A 17,703-nucleotide genomic window follows, 5' to 3' on the forward strand; every position below is an offset into this window, starting at 1 on the left:
TAGTTATTTTATCTCATTAGTCTCCACTACTCTGCAACTGTTTCTCACTCTTTCCCTGTCTTTCATGACCTGGACACTTTTGAAGAATAATGGTCAGTTATTTTATAGAATGCCTCTCAGTATTAGCTTGTTTGAGATTTCTCCTGACCTGGTTGTGGTTCTGCCTTATTGGGAAGGATACCACAGATGTGATGTGCCCTTCTCAGTGCATCATATCAGGGGTACATGATGTTGATATGTCTTATTACTGGTGATGTTAAACTAACCTTGATCACTTGATTAAGGTGGTTGTCTGCTGGTAATTAATAAATATCCTGTTCCTGCTTAAACTTTCTCTAACTGATTTTAGCAAATAGTCATGCATTTTACCTGCAGCAATTTTTTTTTTTTTACACAGTTTTTTATTCTTAATACTTGGTTGATCAAAATACATCTTTTGTAAACAAAACCAACATAAGGCCAACAAAAAAAGGGAGAATAAAACCGAGAAAAACAAAAATGCTTGATGCCTCTTATTCGGCATCAGGATCAGGCCTGCACCCTGCCTAAAGGGAAGTAGGGCTGTTTGCCCTTGGGTACCAGCAAAGGCCCCTGTTCCTAAGCACCAGAATTGGATATGAACAGAAAAACCAGCCCTGAAATATCTAAGTGTTTTTGCATATCCCGTTGGTTCTTGGACTCCAAGTGCACAGGGATTCCTTTGAAGTGCCATTTACACAGGCCCAAGCAGACTTGTGGAGAAGAGTTTCCTCCTCTTCCCAGGAAATGGCTTTCTGTCATTAACAGTGGCAGTGGACCCAAGGTCCTGCTCGTGACAATCAAGGTTGGCTTTAACTTCTGGCTGGTGGTGGTTAGAATGTCGGTGTATAGGGGTAAGGAGCTCCCTGTGGTGCCAAGCAGGTCTGGTGTAGAAAATGGTACAGAAGAGACTGCAGCCAGTTGCTGAGAGGGTGTAATGCAATAGCCACTTGGGTGGCCTCTGTTACTCTGCATAAAAATTGGCCTTGTTGGATCTAAGATATGTGTGCAGAAAAAGTACTGGTATAAACATACACTCCAGTCACAATTGGGAGAAAGCCTCAGCTTCAACCCATAAGCTTGCTCAGGATCAACATGCAAGCCCCAGGCTGGCTTTGCTACCAGAGAGAAGTCTGGTCAGTAGGGCAGCTCTCAGATCTGCCAAGACCGTTGATCTGTAAGGGCTAGCCAGGTAGCCCCAGCTGGCCCACCTGCCTGAGGCAACCACAACCACTTTGGTGACACATGTGTGATATGGTACTTATTTCCCCTCCTTCTCTTTTGTCTTTCAGAGGTACAGGTGAAAACTTGCCTATAACTATTTCAAGAGGTAGGGAGGGGGTGGGTCAATCCTCAGTAGACTTCTAAAAGAAGATGACAAACCCCAGGCCCTAAAACATAATGCACATTAACACCCAACTTGAGGGCTCTGCTTCTTGTCACTGTAGTGAGCCACCAAGTCTAGGACTTCTAAAAATTCTAGCTGCTCTTAAACTCTGAGAAACTTATCTTCACAGTACTTTCCTCACCCAATTCTGTCCCAAACTGGTAGAATTTGTTGTCAGAGGCAGACTTATTTTTTTCTGATTTTTGTCAGAGTGGATCAACTGGGAAAACCGCCCTTTTGCCTTGTCTTTTCCCCTAAAGCCTCGTAAATCAACGTAGTGAAATGGTAGGGACAAAACTAGAGTGAAGAAAACAAGCCATCCTGTGCCTGTCTCAGTTTGGCTTTAGCCACATCTTCTTGGGTATCTCTCTCACCACAATCACACTAGAATATTGTGGGATTCAACCACCCAGCTTGAAATAGAGAATTTTTTATTATAAAACTCCAAGGCTGGCCATAAACTACCCTTAAAAATGGGGGTAAGAAGTGGCATCAAGGTTTGGAGATGGGATGTTGTACCACTACTACGGTTTTAGAGGTGTTTCTTGAGAGACCCTTATGCTCTGGATCTTTCAAGCCAGTCACATGGGCTTTGCATGTACAGTGTTTTCAGACCCAGTGGTGTGACAGAAGGAAGGTGGAGGCAGCATCTCCAGGTGAGTGGAGCAGCAGTGACAATTCTAATAGAACCTGTGTCAAGTCCTCCTCATAGAAAGAGGAAGATAAGCTAGAACCACTGTTCTTTCTCTTTCTATCTTAAATAAAACAAGGGTTTTTGGTTGCTCGCCCTAAGCACACAGGGCTTCTACCTTCTTTTCCCAGGAACAAACAATGCTGTGTGGTTCTTGTAACAGTCCACACATCTGTCCTATTGCATTGTCAGGCTAAAGGAGAAAAACCTGTGAGATGTTTGGGGAAGTGGCAAGGGCAGATCCACTGTAGAGGCCACAGCACATTATGGAGGGGTTGAGGTGAGGGAATAGTTGAGTAGAACGGTGTTACACATCAGCCCTCCAACTCTGATGGGCCTCCACCTCTTCTGGTACCAGCGGCAGGAGTTCACAGTTCTTTCCTTGCAAAGGTGTTTTAGCAATGTCCAGAGCATGCTCTCACTTCCAGTCCACTTGGGCATCTTGAGTTTGGAGTCAAGGTTGTAGTTGGAACCTCTCACCTCTCAAACAGATTCAGTGCTTTTTTTTGAAAGGCAGCTTCAGTGAATGCCAGCATAGGCTGGAGGGCAGATTAATGATGAAGCCATGACATTAGTGCAAGCATTGACACTGACATCTTTGCCTTTGTCCCACCAAACAGCTTCACAGCCTTTGGTTTGAAGTACTGCCATAATGATGTTCACATTGCAGTTCCCATTTCCCAGCACACTCTTCCTGTGGGGTATCACCATGGTGTTTGGAGACAACCTCTGGAAAATCTCTTACAGTGTTTCCCTGGTGAAGGCGTTGTTGTCCTGGAAGATATTAACTGAGGGCATGAAGGACACAAAGCTCCCTGAGCTGTTTCTCATGGTAGATTGTGAGGGTGCTGCCTGAGGCAGCTCCAGTGATTCAGGTTTGGCCTTGACTCCTTTCCATGGCACGCACTCATGTTTTTCATTTTAGGTTTCTGAGAGGGCTAAAAACACCCCACTCTTCTGAGGAAGAATGTAAGCTTTTCAGTCTTTTCAGGACTCCTCATGTCCACCTTATTCTCTGTTGTCCATGTTTTATGCTAGAAAATGTAAAGATGTAAGACCTTGTTTCCCTTTCCCCACCCCTACCCTCCCACCTGCCTCCAAAAAAACCACAAAAAACAAAACCCACACTGGGCACTGGGGCCTTTGTGGCAGTCCTCCATCCCATCAGATATGGTGGGGCCCTGCAGGGCGCAGCTCCCTCAGAAAGCGTGGATTCTCATTCTCCCACTGTGGTCCTATTAATATAATAATTATAGCATTTGTTTATATTACCATAGAGACTCATGGGTTTTTATTTTATTCTTTGGGTTATAATCTACTACTATTTTTATTTTGTTGTCAAGTTATTCCACTGTTGGCTGTTGGGAGCTCTTTCACATCGACTCCTGGCTCTTTCAATGCACCTCCCCCTCAAAGTGCTTTCTTACTTTCTAATACCACAGGATGCTTCAGTCTCCTCTTGGTTTTTTTCCTGTACCAGCCCTGGAATCAACCATTTCTCCAAGGAGTCCTTGTTACTTTTATCAGAGAATAGTGTTTAGAAACTAATACCCGGGGACTAGATGTGCTCCTTGCCACTGGGGTTTCACTACCATTAATTCCTCTCCTGAAAGAGCTGGGAAAATTGTGTGTATGGTGTCAGTCCATGCACACACACATGTCTGTCTATCAACAGTCATGAGTTTATACTGATATTCTGATTCCAAGCCAGCTCGAAAGGGTTTATTCTCACGTTTTCCCTTCCCTTCCCTTATTTGTAACTTCTTTCTCTTGGTGGTGAGAAACCTGGCTCTCATTATCTACAATATATTTACTTATTTGTTCAACGCTGGTACACATATACAGTAGTTTCAGAATTGCTAAGTCATTACACACACACCCCATACCTACACCTACACATGTGAGAAGCAGATTTACCAGTTAGAGTATAGAGTTTGTGTAGTCTTTTTTTGTTTGTTTGTTTGTTTTGTCTTTAGCTTTATGGTATCCAGTCAAAACAGTTCTTTTCCCCAAAGTTACTTAGGTCAGCTCTTTTTCCCCACACTCTCTTCCGTGTGGTTATGTCATGCTCTTGTGATATGGTTAGATTAATTTGTCACAGTCTGCATTCCACTCCCCCCCATTTCTGTTGATTTTTTTTTTTAATTTAAATATAGTAAAAGCCATTCTCTGTGGTATACGGTTCTGTGGGTTTTAACAAATGCATCGTCTTTTTTCCATTATTACAGCTCTATACACAAAACTTTTATCACCCCCAAAATTCCCTTATGCTGCCCCTTTATAGTCAACCCCTTCCCCACACCCCAACCTCTAGCAACCGCTGATAAGTTTTTTATACCTATAGGGTGCCTTTTCCAGAGTGTCATGTAAATGAAATCATACAATATGTAGCCTTTTAAGTTTGGCTTCACTCACTTAGCAGCATGCATTTATTTTGCTGTTATTAGAGTGTTTTCTAAATAAATGTCAGTTGGATCTAGTTGTTTATAAGTATTGTCAAATCTAGATCTTCTGTATCCTTACTGATTTTCGGTTTACATGTTCTTTCAATTACTGAGAGAAGAGTGTTGAACTCTCCAAGTCTAGTTGTGGATTTATTTCTCCTTTCAGTTCTATTGTTTTTTGCCTTATGTATATTTAAGCTCTGTTGGTAGGTGCATACACATAAAAGATTGTTATATCTTCTTAGAGAATTGACCTCTTTATTATTACATAATGTTCCTTTTTATCCCCAATAATATCGCTTGTTCTGAAGTCTTCCTTGTTTGATACTGATATAGCTATTTTAGCTTTCTTTTGGTTAGTGTTTACATAGTATATCTTTTTTCATCCTTTTACTTTTAATTTACCTATGTCTATTTATTTATTTTTTTTTGGCAGCTGGCCAGTACAAGTTGGTTTCTTTTATAAAAAAATGGGAGTCTTCCTTTTTCAGTCGTTCTGACAGTGTCTTTTAACTGGTGGATTTAGACCATCCACATTTCATGCAGTTGTGGATATGGTTGGATAAAATCTATCGTCTTGAAAAATATTTTCTATTTGACCCCATCTGTTCTGTTTCTTTTTCCCCCCTTTTCTGACTTCTCTTGGGTCTGTTGACCATTTTTTATTATTCTATTTTATTTCCTCTTTTGACTTATTATTTATATCTCTTAAAAAATTTTTTTAGTGGTTGCCTTAGGTTAAGGTTTGTCAGCCCCAGCCTTATTGACATTTTGGGGCCACATTATTCCTTGTTGTGGGTAGTTGTTTTGTAGACTGTAGGTTGTTAAGAGTATCCCCAGCTTCTACCCACTAGAAGGTAAGCACCTACTAAGATGCCAGTATTACTCCCATTCCCCAGTTGAGACAAACAAAAATGCTTCTAGATACTGGACGTGTCCCCTGGAGGGCAAAATTTCCCCCAGTTGAGGACTAGAGACATGCTTTTCACAGATTTATTTGCCTAATTTCACCAGAGAGATGGAAGTTATAAGAGAAAATCAAATAGGAAATCCTAGCTGATATCGCATATTGTCTGCCTTTTCCATTAGAGACTTTAACATGTTAATCATAGTTTTTTTAAATGTCCTGTCAGATAGTTCCAGCATCTGTGCCATGTCTGAGTCTGGTTTTATTGATTACTTTGTGTCTTGTGTAGTGGGCTGAGTATTGGTTTTTTTCTTTTTGTATATTTTACAATCCCTTATTGAAAGCTGGACATCTTACATGGACAGTAGATTGATTTTTATGCCATGAAATGGGCTCCTTCTTTTCTTCTGCTAGGTTTTTAAGTGTGGGAGTTTGAGTTATTGTCTACTCAGGAGTTGGGCTGGGTTTGAGGTTTATTTTTCTTTGCGTACCCTCAGTGCAGAGTGGGTTTCCAATTCTTCTAGTAATACTTTGGGTTTAGTGTGGGCACTGGTTTTACAGAGGGTCTTTTCTTAATACTCCAATTTCAGCTTTAGGCTGTCCTTTGCATTGCATTTCAGGGAGGGCCTGTTTTATGCTCTCGAAACTCTTTCAGCTGAGATTTCCTATGTTCGTTCATTGAGAGCATATATTCTTTTATAACATTGATCATATTTGTAATAGCTGCTTAAAAATTCTTTTCTGCTAATTTCAACATATAGGCCATCTTCAGGTAGGTTTTCATTTCTTTTGAGTATATGTCACTTTTTCCTTTTTCTTTGTGTCTGGTGATTTGGGGTTGTATCCTGGGCAGTGTGGATCACACATTATAGAGATTTTTTTATTTCATTATGTTCTTCTGCAAAATATTGGGGTTTTTTTTTTAGCAAGCAGTTGGCTCACCTGAAATTCCAAACTCTCTCTTGTAATTGAAATAACTGTTCAGTTATTTTTGTCCTTAATTCAGCCCCTTGGAGTGTTGAGTACTTGTAGATTTCAGAGGTTGGTGAGAAATTTAGACAGAGTGCATTTACAAAATTTGGGCTCCTTTTTTGTGGCTCTTTATGGTATTTCCCCTTCCCCCCTTTCCAGTAGCTGTGGTTGTCCCAAGATGCGTCCTCTGTTTCTTCAAGGCAGTAAGACTGTGAATTTTCTACTTGGCCGTATCTGAGATCTATGCTCATTCAAAAAGCCATAAAATGGGAAACACCCAGTGCTGTTTCCTTCTTCGGTGTGTAGACTCCTTTATTTTCTGCCTGCTTTTAGTTTCTCTTTGGTGCCTTTAAGTAGTTGATTTTCATATTTTTTTCAAGATTTTATAGTTGTGCAGGTGCATCGGTCTATTTGGAACTTCTCCTCTGTTAACAGAAGTTGAATGTTCAGGCTCATTCATATATACAGGGGTACTTCAAAAAGTTAGTAGAAGAGTAGAATTGAAAGATAATATGAATCTTTCCACGAGCTTTTTTGAAGTCCCCTTATGTGTGTGCGTGCATGCGTGCGCGCACGTGTGTGTATGTATTTTTTCCGGCAAAGGCTTCTATTTTTAAACCCACTCTTTGCCTATAAATTGATTGGGGAAACAATAAGGAGACTACTACCTGCACTTAATTATTTCTGTGATTTCTAAAATGAGATAATTAAATAGCCTACCCAGTATGTTCATGTTTTCTCCAGCTGGCTGTGGGAAGAAACAGAATATATCTGTTTAGGTTTATCCCTTTATCTGAGCTCTGGATCTTATCCCCTTGGGTTTTCTCAGATGCTATCAGCCTTACACTATTGATTGATTATCCCCTTCTCCTATATTTTCAATTTTACCCAGTTTACTGGCTCCCTTCCATTGTCATTTGAAAATTGGACATCTTTTCTATGTTAAAAAAATCCTCCCTCTTTTGCCCACCAGTTTCTGTACTTTACTATCTCTATTACCCTTGCCCATCTACATCTTTCCTGTCTCCCACTCACTACTCAACACATTCTGTTCTTACTGTTGTCCCCACCAATGTATTGAATTACTCTGACCAAGGATACCAATAACTGCTGTGTCACCAAGTATACTCCCACCCTATCAGCTATAAGTTGATAATTTCCAAAACTATATATCCAGACTTTTATTTTGAACTCTCTATGCAATTGCCTGCTCCACCTCTTTTTTTTTTTTTTTATTTATTTTATTTTATTTTATTTTATTTATTTTTATTTTTTTTATTTTTTAAATTTTATTTTGTTGATATACATTGTAGCTGATTATTGCTCCCCATCACCAAAACCTCCCTCCCTTCTCCCCCCCCCCAACAATGTCCTTTCTGTTTGCTTGTCGTATCAACTTCAAATAATTGTGGTTGTTATATCTTCTTCCCCCCCCCCCCGTTTGTGTGTGTGTGTGTGTGTGTGTGTGTGTGTGTGTGTGTGTGTGTGTGAATTTATATATTAATTTTTAGCTCCCTCCAATAAGTGAGAACATGTGGTATTTCTCTTTCTGTGCCTGACTTGTTTCACTTAATATAATTCTCTCAAGGTCCATCCATGTTGTTGCAAATGGCAGTATTTCATTCGTTTTTATAGCTGAGTAGTATTCCATTGTGTAGATGTACCACATTTTCCGTATCCACTCATCTGATGATGGGCATTTGGGCTGGTTCCAACTCTTGGCTATTGTAAAGAGTGCTGCGATGAACATTGGGGAACAGGTATACCTTCGACTTGATGATTTCCATTCCTCTGGGTATATTCCCAACAGTGGGATGGCTGGGTCGTATGGTAGATCTATTTGCAATTGTTTGAGGAACCTCCATACCATTTTCCATAGAGGCTGCACCATTTTGCAGTCCCACCAACAATGTATGAGAGTTCCTTTTTCTCCGCAGCCTCACCAGCATTTATCGTTCATAGTCTTTTGGATTTTAGCCATCCTAACTGGGGTCCACCTCTTTCCCTGGTATCTCAAAGGGTTCTCAAATTCAGTGTGTTCACATCTCCTCTTTCCATAATATGCCTCACCTTTTTTATTTCTGCATGTCTCTTGATCCTTGAATCTATTTACTTTACATCTTCACTGATATCACCCAAGTCCAAGTCATCATCTCTTATCTGTACAGTTTAACTCATCATCCCCCCCACTCCTTTTTTTTGGCAGCTGTCCTGTACAGGGATCCAAACCGTCGACCTTGGTGTTATAGCACTGCACTCTCATCATTCCGCATGCACCATTACTCCTCTCCAATCCACTGCAGCCAGAAAAATGCTAACCTGATAAAACCTTGATTAGCTCCCCATTGCCAACAGAATACAGTCCAAACTTACCCTGGAGTTTGCTGCATGACTTGCCCTGCCTGATCTGGCCCTCTGGCCTGCCTTTGCAGCCTCTCCTTGCTCCACTCTTTCCCTTGCCTTCTGGACATCACCATCCTGGATTTTTTCTTGTATGTGCTGACCACTCAACCAGGAATACTCTTTCCCTTCTAAGCTCTGCTTTGCTTGTATAGAAACTACTAATTATTAATCATCCTAGTCTCAACTTTGCTATCATTTCCTGAGGAGGCCTTTCCAGACCTTCCCTCAAGACCAGGTCATGTCAGCCCTTGTGTTCCCAGAGCCCCTGGTGTTTGTTCTTTCTTAGCATCCCTCACTGGTAACAATTGTTTAAATGTCTGGCTTCTGGTCTAGACTCTGAGTTCCATGAGGGCAAGTTTCTTGTCTCCTTTCTTTCTTTCTCTGACCTTTGCACCAAGCCAGTCCTTGGCAAGTAGTGGTCACGCAAGTGATTTTTGTTTAAATGATTAAAGACAAGAATAGCTCCACATGGCAATAGAACAGAATCTATTACTGTAAAATATAATCTCTCCTGCCTGCTACACTCGATTGTAATACACTAATCTTATTTCCCAAAGAGGGATAAACTGGCAGTTTGACATGAAGATGGAAACCAGCCTGCTTACTACAGTAGTAAATGGACCTGTGTTCTTACTGTGACAGGTGCCTATGGGCACATTTGATTCTTGCAGCAAAAATACTTCATGAAATGGCAGCAGACTGTGTTGTCGCTGTTGAAAGTTACCACAAATAATTTTTAAAAGAATAACTTATTTGGGCTTTCAGTATATTCTTGTATATTTTCAGAAAATAGGTGTTGGTCAATGATGGGGCCTGTCTGCTGAATTGAGACAGACTTGGACCCTTAGACATGCAGTGAGAAAAACATTTAATCAGGTGTTGGGCACGCATATCAGCAGTAAATTTCATGAACTTTTGTTCAATTATGTGCCTATGGTGTGCATTGTAGGAGAGAAAAGACTAAATAAGGCAACTTAGAACCACTTTTCATGCAGGGAATAACCAGGGTTTAGCTACCACTCCCTGTTTTGATTTACTTGTCTTTTTAGCCTTTGTTTTTACTTTCTTAATTTGCTTTGTTATTCTTTGGGAGGCTAAGATTTTTAGGAAAATGACCACAGTTTCATAATTATACAATGGAAAATTTGATTAAATTTAAAATATTGATTTCTGTTTCCTACTATTTCCATGTTCTGCTAACTTTGTCTGTCAGACTTTGCACATAATATGCCCTTCCTGTAAGGACTAATGCCAACTGCTGACAGGGTTCAGAATTCTAATTGATGCTTGCCTGTAGGCTCTTTGCACAGAAGTTACGTTCAGGATATAAGAGCTGTAATGACTCTAAGCTGTGTATGTCCCATCTTCATTAAGAAAATAAACCTACCCTGTGTGTGTGTGTGTGAATTTATATATTAATTTTTAGCTCCCACCAATAAGTGAGAACATGTGGTATTTCTCTTTCTGTGCCTGACTTGTTTCACTTAATATAATTCTCTCAAGGTCCATCCATGTTGTTGCAAATGGCAGTATTTCATTCGTTTTTATAGCTGAGTAGTATTCCATTGTGTAGATGTACCACATTTTCCGTATCCACTCTTCTGATGATGGACATTTGGGCTGGTTCCAACTCTTGGCTATTGTAAAGAGTGCTGCGATAAACATTGGGGAACAGGTATACCTTCGACTTGATGATTTCCATTCCTCTGGGTATATTCCCAACAGTGGGATGGCTGGGTCGTATGGTAGATCTATCTGCAATTGTTTGAGGAACCTCCATACCATTTTCCATAGAGGCTGCACCATTTTGCAGTCCCACCAACAATGTATGAGAGTTCCTTTTTCTCCGCAACCTCGCCAGCATTTATCGTTCAGTCTTACACACACACACACACACACACACACACACACACACACACACACACACACACACACACACACACACACACGCAAACAGAAAGGACATTGTTGGGGGGGAGGGGGGGAGGGAGAAGGGAGGGAGGTTTTGGTGATGGGGAGCAATAATCAGCCACAATGTATATTGACAAAATAAAACTTAAAAAAAAAAAAAGAAAATAAACCTACCCTTCCCACTCCCTGGGCCTTTAGAGTAGTGAGTAATTATAACCAAATGTTCCTCATACTCTTATAATACTTCAGAGTGAAAGATGTGCTATCCTTAAGAGATAATGTCATGTGCTATTACTTTTGATGTCATGCTATTTTGAGAGGGGGTATGGTTTAAATAGTTAATTCTTAAAAAGGAATGGTAGACATTCTTGGACAGCAAGGCTGAGTTTTCATTACATACAAGGCTTTGTGTTTTCCCTCCTCCTAGTCACACATCCCTAACACAGACACTGACCAGGCAGAACACAGCTAGTCTGTCTTTGGTCTTGCTCCCACTGTCCTGGCCTGAAGACAGCCTCTTGTCAGGCTTGTAGCCCTAGGTAAGAGGTGCGCAGAAAGAGAGAGTCAGTAGGGTGCCCCACTGGGCTGCGCTTGGGGGGCAGTGATGGGGAAGCAGGTTCTGAGGAAGTGACTTCAGCTGAGACCTGAAGGATGATAAAGTTAGCCAGGCTGAGGAGGGAACGGAGGACAGGCGAGGAGGTGAGGGGACAACTTGTGCCAGTGTTCCAAGGAACTAAAGAAACTCCTCAAACAGCTTGTGTTTAGAGAACAAGCTAGGAGTAGAACAAGGTAAGGCCATAAACGTGGGTGGCAGAGGCAGTATCTTACTGTGTTCTCTGAAGACTCAGAACGGGTGCTTCCTTGGTGCCCTCAGACAAAAGGCCACTTAGCAGGCTATGACGGCTCTCCTTAGTCAGCTCATCCTCCCTGGAAAGCCCCCTTCCTGCTGCCCTCTTTGTTTTCCATATGCCCCATGTTTTAGCCATATCGGCTTTTTTATCATTCTCTAACTTGAATGTCCTTGTACCTTTGGTCTCATATGGCTGAAACACAGTTTCCCACACTTCTGGTTTACTAATAAGGCCCAACTTAATGCCATTAAGTTTTTGAAGCCTTTCCTGCTGCCTGATATAAAAGTGAATGGCTTCTCCCTCTGTGGTTTGAAAGCACTTTGTTATTCTGTTATTCTTACGATCCTATCCTGACTTGTCTATGGTTATATATGTGTGTGGCTTCCCTACTAATCATAGGCACATAAGGACAAGGCTTTTATTTAGTTTGTGCTTTAGACCTAGATGCAATATGGGATCTTTGAATTTTGGTTGATAATTACATCAAAGAGGTAAGTGACAGTCAGTGATTTAGAAGGATTCATCTGTGTGGAGTGTCTCATCCCTAGAAATAAAATATTGAATGGAATGTTTCCATATTCCTTGTCTATGGAAGTTGTCTTGGATAAACAGACTATGGGGAATTGTTGAAGTGCTGTGTATTTGGAAGAAGGATGAGCCTCAAGGTTAAGAGGAATAAAACTACCTCCCTGTACTTTTATTACTTTAAAGTTCAGCCTCAAGATTTTTTTATTGTGACCCTTTCCACTTTGTGCAGAGCATCTATTAAGAACATCTTCAACCAGCCGACCTGCTTCTCTTCCGAGAGTACCTGCCATGGAAAGTGCCAAGACCATCTCAGGTAATGGCTTTTATCTGAAGTTTCCTTTCAGTAATGATACTGAATACTTTCTCTTAAGACTTGTTTAACTGTACTTTCATCTTTAGCGCTTGAGTTGATTATTTCTCACTCTGAATTTGCCCTATTGTATCTTCCAAATTCTATAGAGATCACATTTTTAAAATATGACTTAAAAATAAACAAAACTTTATAGTTTCATTTATTTAACAAATATTTATTAAGAGCCTACAGTGTCTAGATGATAGTTGAAAACACAGCTTCATACAAAGTTGATATAGTTGTGAAAGGCTAGAGTATTTATCCCAAGGTGTATCGTGACTAATTTTGAAGAGTTATTTCAAAGCATTCCAGAAATTTTCTCAAAGCTTAACTTTTCTACTGTGATAAAGCCATCCTATAATGATGAGTTCAATGGACTTTGTCTTACTGAGCTGAGGCTTCAGTTTATGAATTGTTTATATTATTTTCTCTTTGTGGACTTTTCTTACACGATAGCCCAGCTAGAAATTGGACCATGAAAGGAGACATCCCTATAACTCTGCCTCAGAGTACAGTTAATGTCCTCCTTATATGTGGGGTGAAGTTACTGCAGTTTTCTATACATCATAGCTGGATCTTTAAATCAGTGGGAAGTCCTGTGATCAGCTAAAATTATAATCCCAAACCCAGATCCTAAAGCTGTTTTGTATGTGCTTTTCATATAACACAGTTCTTCAGATTCTTTCTTAATCTGTTTCCTCTATTTTATATAAAATTCTGAGAGGTTTTCTAGCACATCACTTAAAAAATACTACAGATTTAAGGCATTAAAAGAAAAAAGAAAACACTGAAAGAAAAAAAAAGGATAATTATAAAATTATGCCAGAAATATATAAGCATGTCATTCTAATATTGTATGATAGGAGAAAGCATCTTTCCCCTCTGGATCTTTAAGGGCATTGCTTTACTAATGTAGAGTTTTATTCTGCTTGTGGTTATCCTAAAATCATCAACAAAATTTTAGCCAGTTAAAGGGGGACAGTTTCAGTAATGGGGGAGTGGAATTACTGATTTGTAACATTGATCGCGTTAAATAGAAGTTAATGATTCCTGCTGATTTCGCTTCTTCTGAGGTGAAAGAGAATTTGTGTCAGGTCAGGAACTTTTGTCTCCTCTCTAACTTCTCACTGTGTTGAGCCCAGCATTCTGAGCACCTGGGCTTGCCAGAAAGCTGTTTCTGTTGTGGCTGTTATCAATGGCTGAAATGGCTACTTCCACTTAACAGTTCTCAGAATTTTTTGTAGTTCTAACAAGGTACAATGTCTTACTATGTCAGACTTTCAAAATAGGACTTTTCTAAAAGATTATTGCCATTTCCCGGAAGTTGACTTGACACCTTTTGGTTTTCTGTTTTTCTTATTGGTTTAATTTTTTAAATATGGCCTTACCCAGAATTACGTGTAGCCCTGTTAATGAAGCATCTCTTTCCTTTCTCTTCCTTAACAGTGGTTTTTTTTTTTTTTTTTTTTTTTTAAATTTATTTAAAGATGACCGGTAAGGGAATCTTAACCCTTGACTTGATGTTGTCAGCCCACGCTCATCCAGTAAGCTAAGCGGCCATCCCTATATGGGATCCTAACCCATGGCCTTGGTGTTATCAGCACCACACTCTCCCAAGTGAGCCACGGGCCGGCGCCTTTAACAGTGTTTTTGGCTAAGTTTAGAAGCGTTGTGTTGATTTTAATTGTGGGTGTTGGGTAGGAGTGAGTAGTTGAAAGTATTGCGTTAGGGCCGGCCTGTGGCCCACTCGGGAGAGTGTGGTGCTGATAACACCAAGGCCACGGGTTCGGATCCTATATAGGGATGGCCAGTTAGCTGACTGGCTGAGCGTGGTGCTGACAACACCAAGTCAAGGGTTAAGATCCCCTTACCGGTCATCTTTTAAAAAAAAAAAAAAAAGAAAGTATTGCTTTAATTAGCCTTTGGTTTTTAGTTGTATTTGTAATTAAACAGACATTTGTAGATTACTCATTATGTGCTCAGTAAGTACTGAGTGTTACTAGAGTGGACAAGACACACTCCTTGCCTACAAAGAATGTGGGGATTGGTACATATTTCAACTACTGTACCTTTTCACAGATTTTTTTTTTTTTATGAGAAATTAAGAAATTCTTTCCATTTATTGTTAAATGTTGGTTTTTCCTCCTAGATGGTAATATCTGTTCTTTTTGGAATCTTCAGAAGAAAATATTTCAAGAACTCAGTCTAAAATGTTTTTGCTATAAAATGTATAATGACTGTTTCTCACAATCAGTGTCTCGACGAAGTAGTGAAGAAATGAAACGGGACATCTCTACACCGGAGGGAGCATCACCAGCCTCTCTTATGGCTATGGGAACCACGTCACCACAGCTTTCCCTGTCCTCCTCTCCCACAGCGTCTGTGACCCCCACCACCCGAAGCCGGATAAGGTAGAGAACAGTTAATGGTGATGCATTTCATGTGTGCCTTTCCTGGCCTTTCAGAGTCAATGATCGGGTTGTAAAATAATGACATTTGAGCACTGTTTTTTTCTTTCTTTTTGTGTGAAGTTTACTGTTCTCCTCGTTTGTGTCCAGAAGATATTGACAGAGCAAAGAGATGGTCTTTTCCCCAAGCAGCTGTATGAGAGAGAGAGAGAGAGAGAGTGTGTGTGTGTGTGTGTGTATTTATTTATTTTATTTATTTATTTTTTAAATTAGAGAATGGGGGCTGGTCAGTTAGCTCACTCAGAGTATGGTGCTGGTAACACCAGGGTCAGGGGTTCAGATCCCCTTACCAGCCAGCCGCCAAAAAAAAACAAAGAGAATGGTTGAGTGCAAAAGTAAGTATTGTGAAATTTGAATCCTGAAGGTATGGGGGGAGTGTTAGGGAAGGCTTCCTAGAAGGGAAGAATTTGAGTGGGGCCTTGAGGATGTAGATTGGCGTGAAGGGGAGCATTATTGGCAAGTCAGTAACTTGAATGAATGTACAAAAATCCCTTTTCAATATGTGAGGAGTTGGGGGATGCTACAGGTAGGTGATACTGCAGATTCAGAGGGCAGATGTAGAAGACCAGAGCAAGGTGTACTTACCATATCAGGGAGCAGTAGAAGGAAAGATTGAACAGGTAGGGTGTGGCTAGGTAGTGGAACCTCTTTCAAGTCAAACTGAGTCACTTTGATGTGGTAGAAGCTATTGAGTGGAGTGAGTAAACTAGTGTGGGAAGATGATTCAAGGATTATGTTGTTCTGGATGAAAGTTAGGGAAACCAGCTAAAAAGATATTATAATATTTCTAGGACAAAGTCATCAAGTCCGGACTGGGGTGAAAATGGTAGAAAAGAGGTGAAGAGAGGGTTGGAGCCAGGAGTTTTTTCAAAGGAAAAGATGATTTCAGCAACAGATTTTTATAAAAGGCATGCAAGAATGGGAAATACCAGAGGTGGCTGTAAATTATTTAGACTGGGAGTCTAGGAACATGCTGCTACATTAATAGCTGATAAGCAGTACATGAAAATGTAAGTTTATATTTTATTCCTGATCCTATCATGTTGGAAGCCACTTTGGATTAAGAAGTATTAAGAACTTAGAGGAAAAAAATAGATGTCAAAAATTTAACACACATTATTTATAAGGATGAGGAAAAACTGTTGACAAGTATTAAGAAGAGTTGGAGGAATAGAAATGGGTTTCAGAAATTTAGTCATATATTAATTTATAGGTTTGAGGATGAAATTGAATACTTGGCCTCTTAAACTCAAACAGTGAACTTACTTTTAAAGCCCCACCTCTAAGGGAGCCAACCTGTTAGAATAGTGGTCCCATAGGTAGTACAGTAGGAACAAGGAGGGAGTACAGTGATGAGGCTAGCTGGCGCACCCTGGCTGTGCAGGGACGGAACTGTCAGCACTCATGTTTGTGTCCTAGATGATGGGATCCCTGCGTGGTGCCTATGTAAAGGTCACTGGCTTGGGAGACAGGACACCCACTTTTGGCTCCCCTGTTTAGGAGCTATGATATTCAACAAGGCGTCTCCTGGCCTTAGTTTCCTCATCTTAAAAAATGAAGTTACAAGAGGTGACCCTCTAGCTCAAGGGGGCTCTTTTCTGCAACTTCTCATTTTGTCCATACAGTTTACCTTGATGCATTTTAAGCTGTTTCTATAACAAAATGCACCCTGTGTGAGGTAAAGCAAACCTTTGTGTTCATTGTAATAGTTACTTTTATGTTCATTTTTGGTCTTTTGGTTGCCTTTTTGTGTTCATTCACATATCTTAACTTTACCTTCATTTTTCCCCTATGTTCAGTAATATTATAGCAAACTTCTTTAAACCTTTAAACCAAAGTAGGAATCTGGTGGGCTGGCACACAACGTTAAAGTATATTTCTTCAAGGCAGCAGTCTAACTACATGTTGAAAAAAATTGGTTATTTTGCTTTTGGTTCTAAGATAAATAAAAATTGTTTACTACTTCAGTGCGCCTCTCAGTTGGAAAAGCTTCAGTTCTAAATGTGTTCTTTTTGATTTCATAGAGTACTTTGAAGGGTGAATACTCACAGAGTAAATGTGCTGAGGAATACTAAGCTGCTCGTAACATAATAACCTCTAGGACGTTTATTGGGCTGCTAAGCTCATGGGGCGTGGGGCTAGAGTCTCTGATTTACTTACAATCACTGAAAAATAGATCAATCTTTTAAGAATAGGCTACTTGTCAAGGTGCAGGTACAAAGCACTCCCTTTCTCCAGGTATTCCTTAGTGTTCTGTTTTATTTCCAAAGTAGCTGCTAAAAGGAAAGATTTGGTGCAGAATATGTAGGGTTTTGTTAGCTTCTGCTGCCCCATCCACCAGGGTGATTGCAAGATCTTTTTTGATTCAGTGTCTGGTCTGGGGCAGGGTATTTATTCTGCCTACAAGGCAAATGACAGTACCATAAAGTACCCTATGTATAATTTTTAAAAATGAGTTATACATAGCTGGGATTTTTTTTTTTTTTTCCTGAAGCTTGTATGATATGTCTGTTATATACTAATAAACTCTGCAGTTCCTTGAGGGTGCAGGGACCCTGTATTGGTCACCACTGATTGCCCTGCACTTGCACATTGCCTGGTACAGTGGCCCTTTGTTAAGGAGTCATTGAATGAGTGAGTGAGTTTACAGAAAAATTCCATTTTCTGTGCAAGGTAAAATTCTAACTTCCTACAGTCAATAAAGAGCATACAACTTAGCAGTAAACACATCTGAGGCATTTTATGGAAGTTATAAATGTTTTTAAGGTTTA

The 17,703-nt window shown here is 40.1% G+C and overlaps 1 protein-coding gene and 1 pseudogene across 7 annotated transcripts in view; one reads left to right on the plus strand and one right to left on the minus strand.

The window, feature by feature from the left end:
- The window catches only part of SPECC1L (sperm antigen with calponin homology and coiled-coil domains 1 like), a 138,896-nt gene that overhangs the window by 83,771 nt on the left and 37,422 nt on the right, over positions 1-17,703 (plus strand). For all 7 annotated transcript variants that reach the window (XM_063085323.1, XM_063085326.1, XM_063085324.1 and 4 more), the window contains 2 exons: positions 12,342-12,425; positions 14,719-14,875. In XM_063085323.1, the coding sequence (XP_062941393.1) occupies positions 12,342-12,425; positions 14,719-14,875 (241 nt within the window). The remainder of the gene's footprint in view (positions 1-12,341; positions 12,426-14,718; positions 14,876-17,703) is intronic.
- On the minus strand, positions 2,404-11,719 carry LOC134369506 (josephin-1-like; annotated as a pseudogene).

This window comes from Cynocephalus volans, chromosome 2 (assembly GCF_027409185.1).
Source record: "Cynocephalus volans isolate mCynVol1 chromosome 2, mCynVol1.pri, whole genome shotgun sequence".
In the NCBI taxonomy this organism is placed as follows: domain Eukaryota; kingdom Metazoa; phylum Chordata; class Mammalia; order Dermoptera; family Cynocephalidae; genus Cynocephalus; species Cynocephalus volans.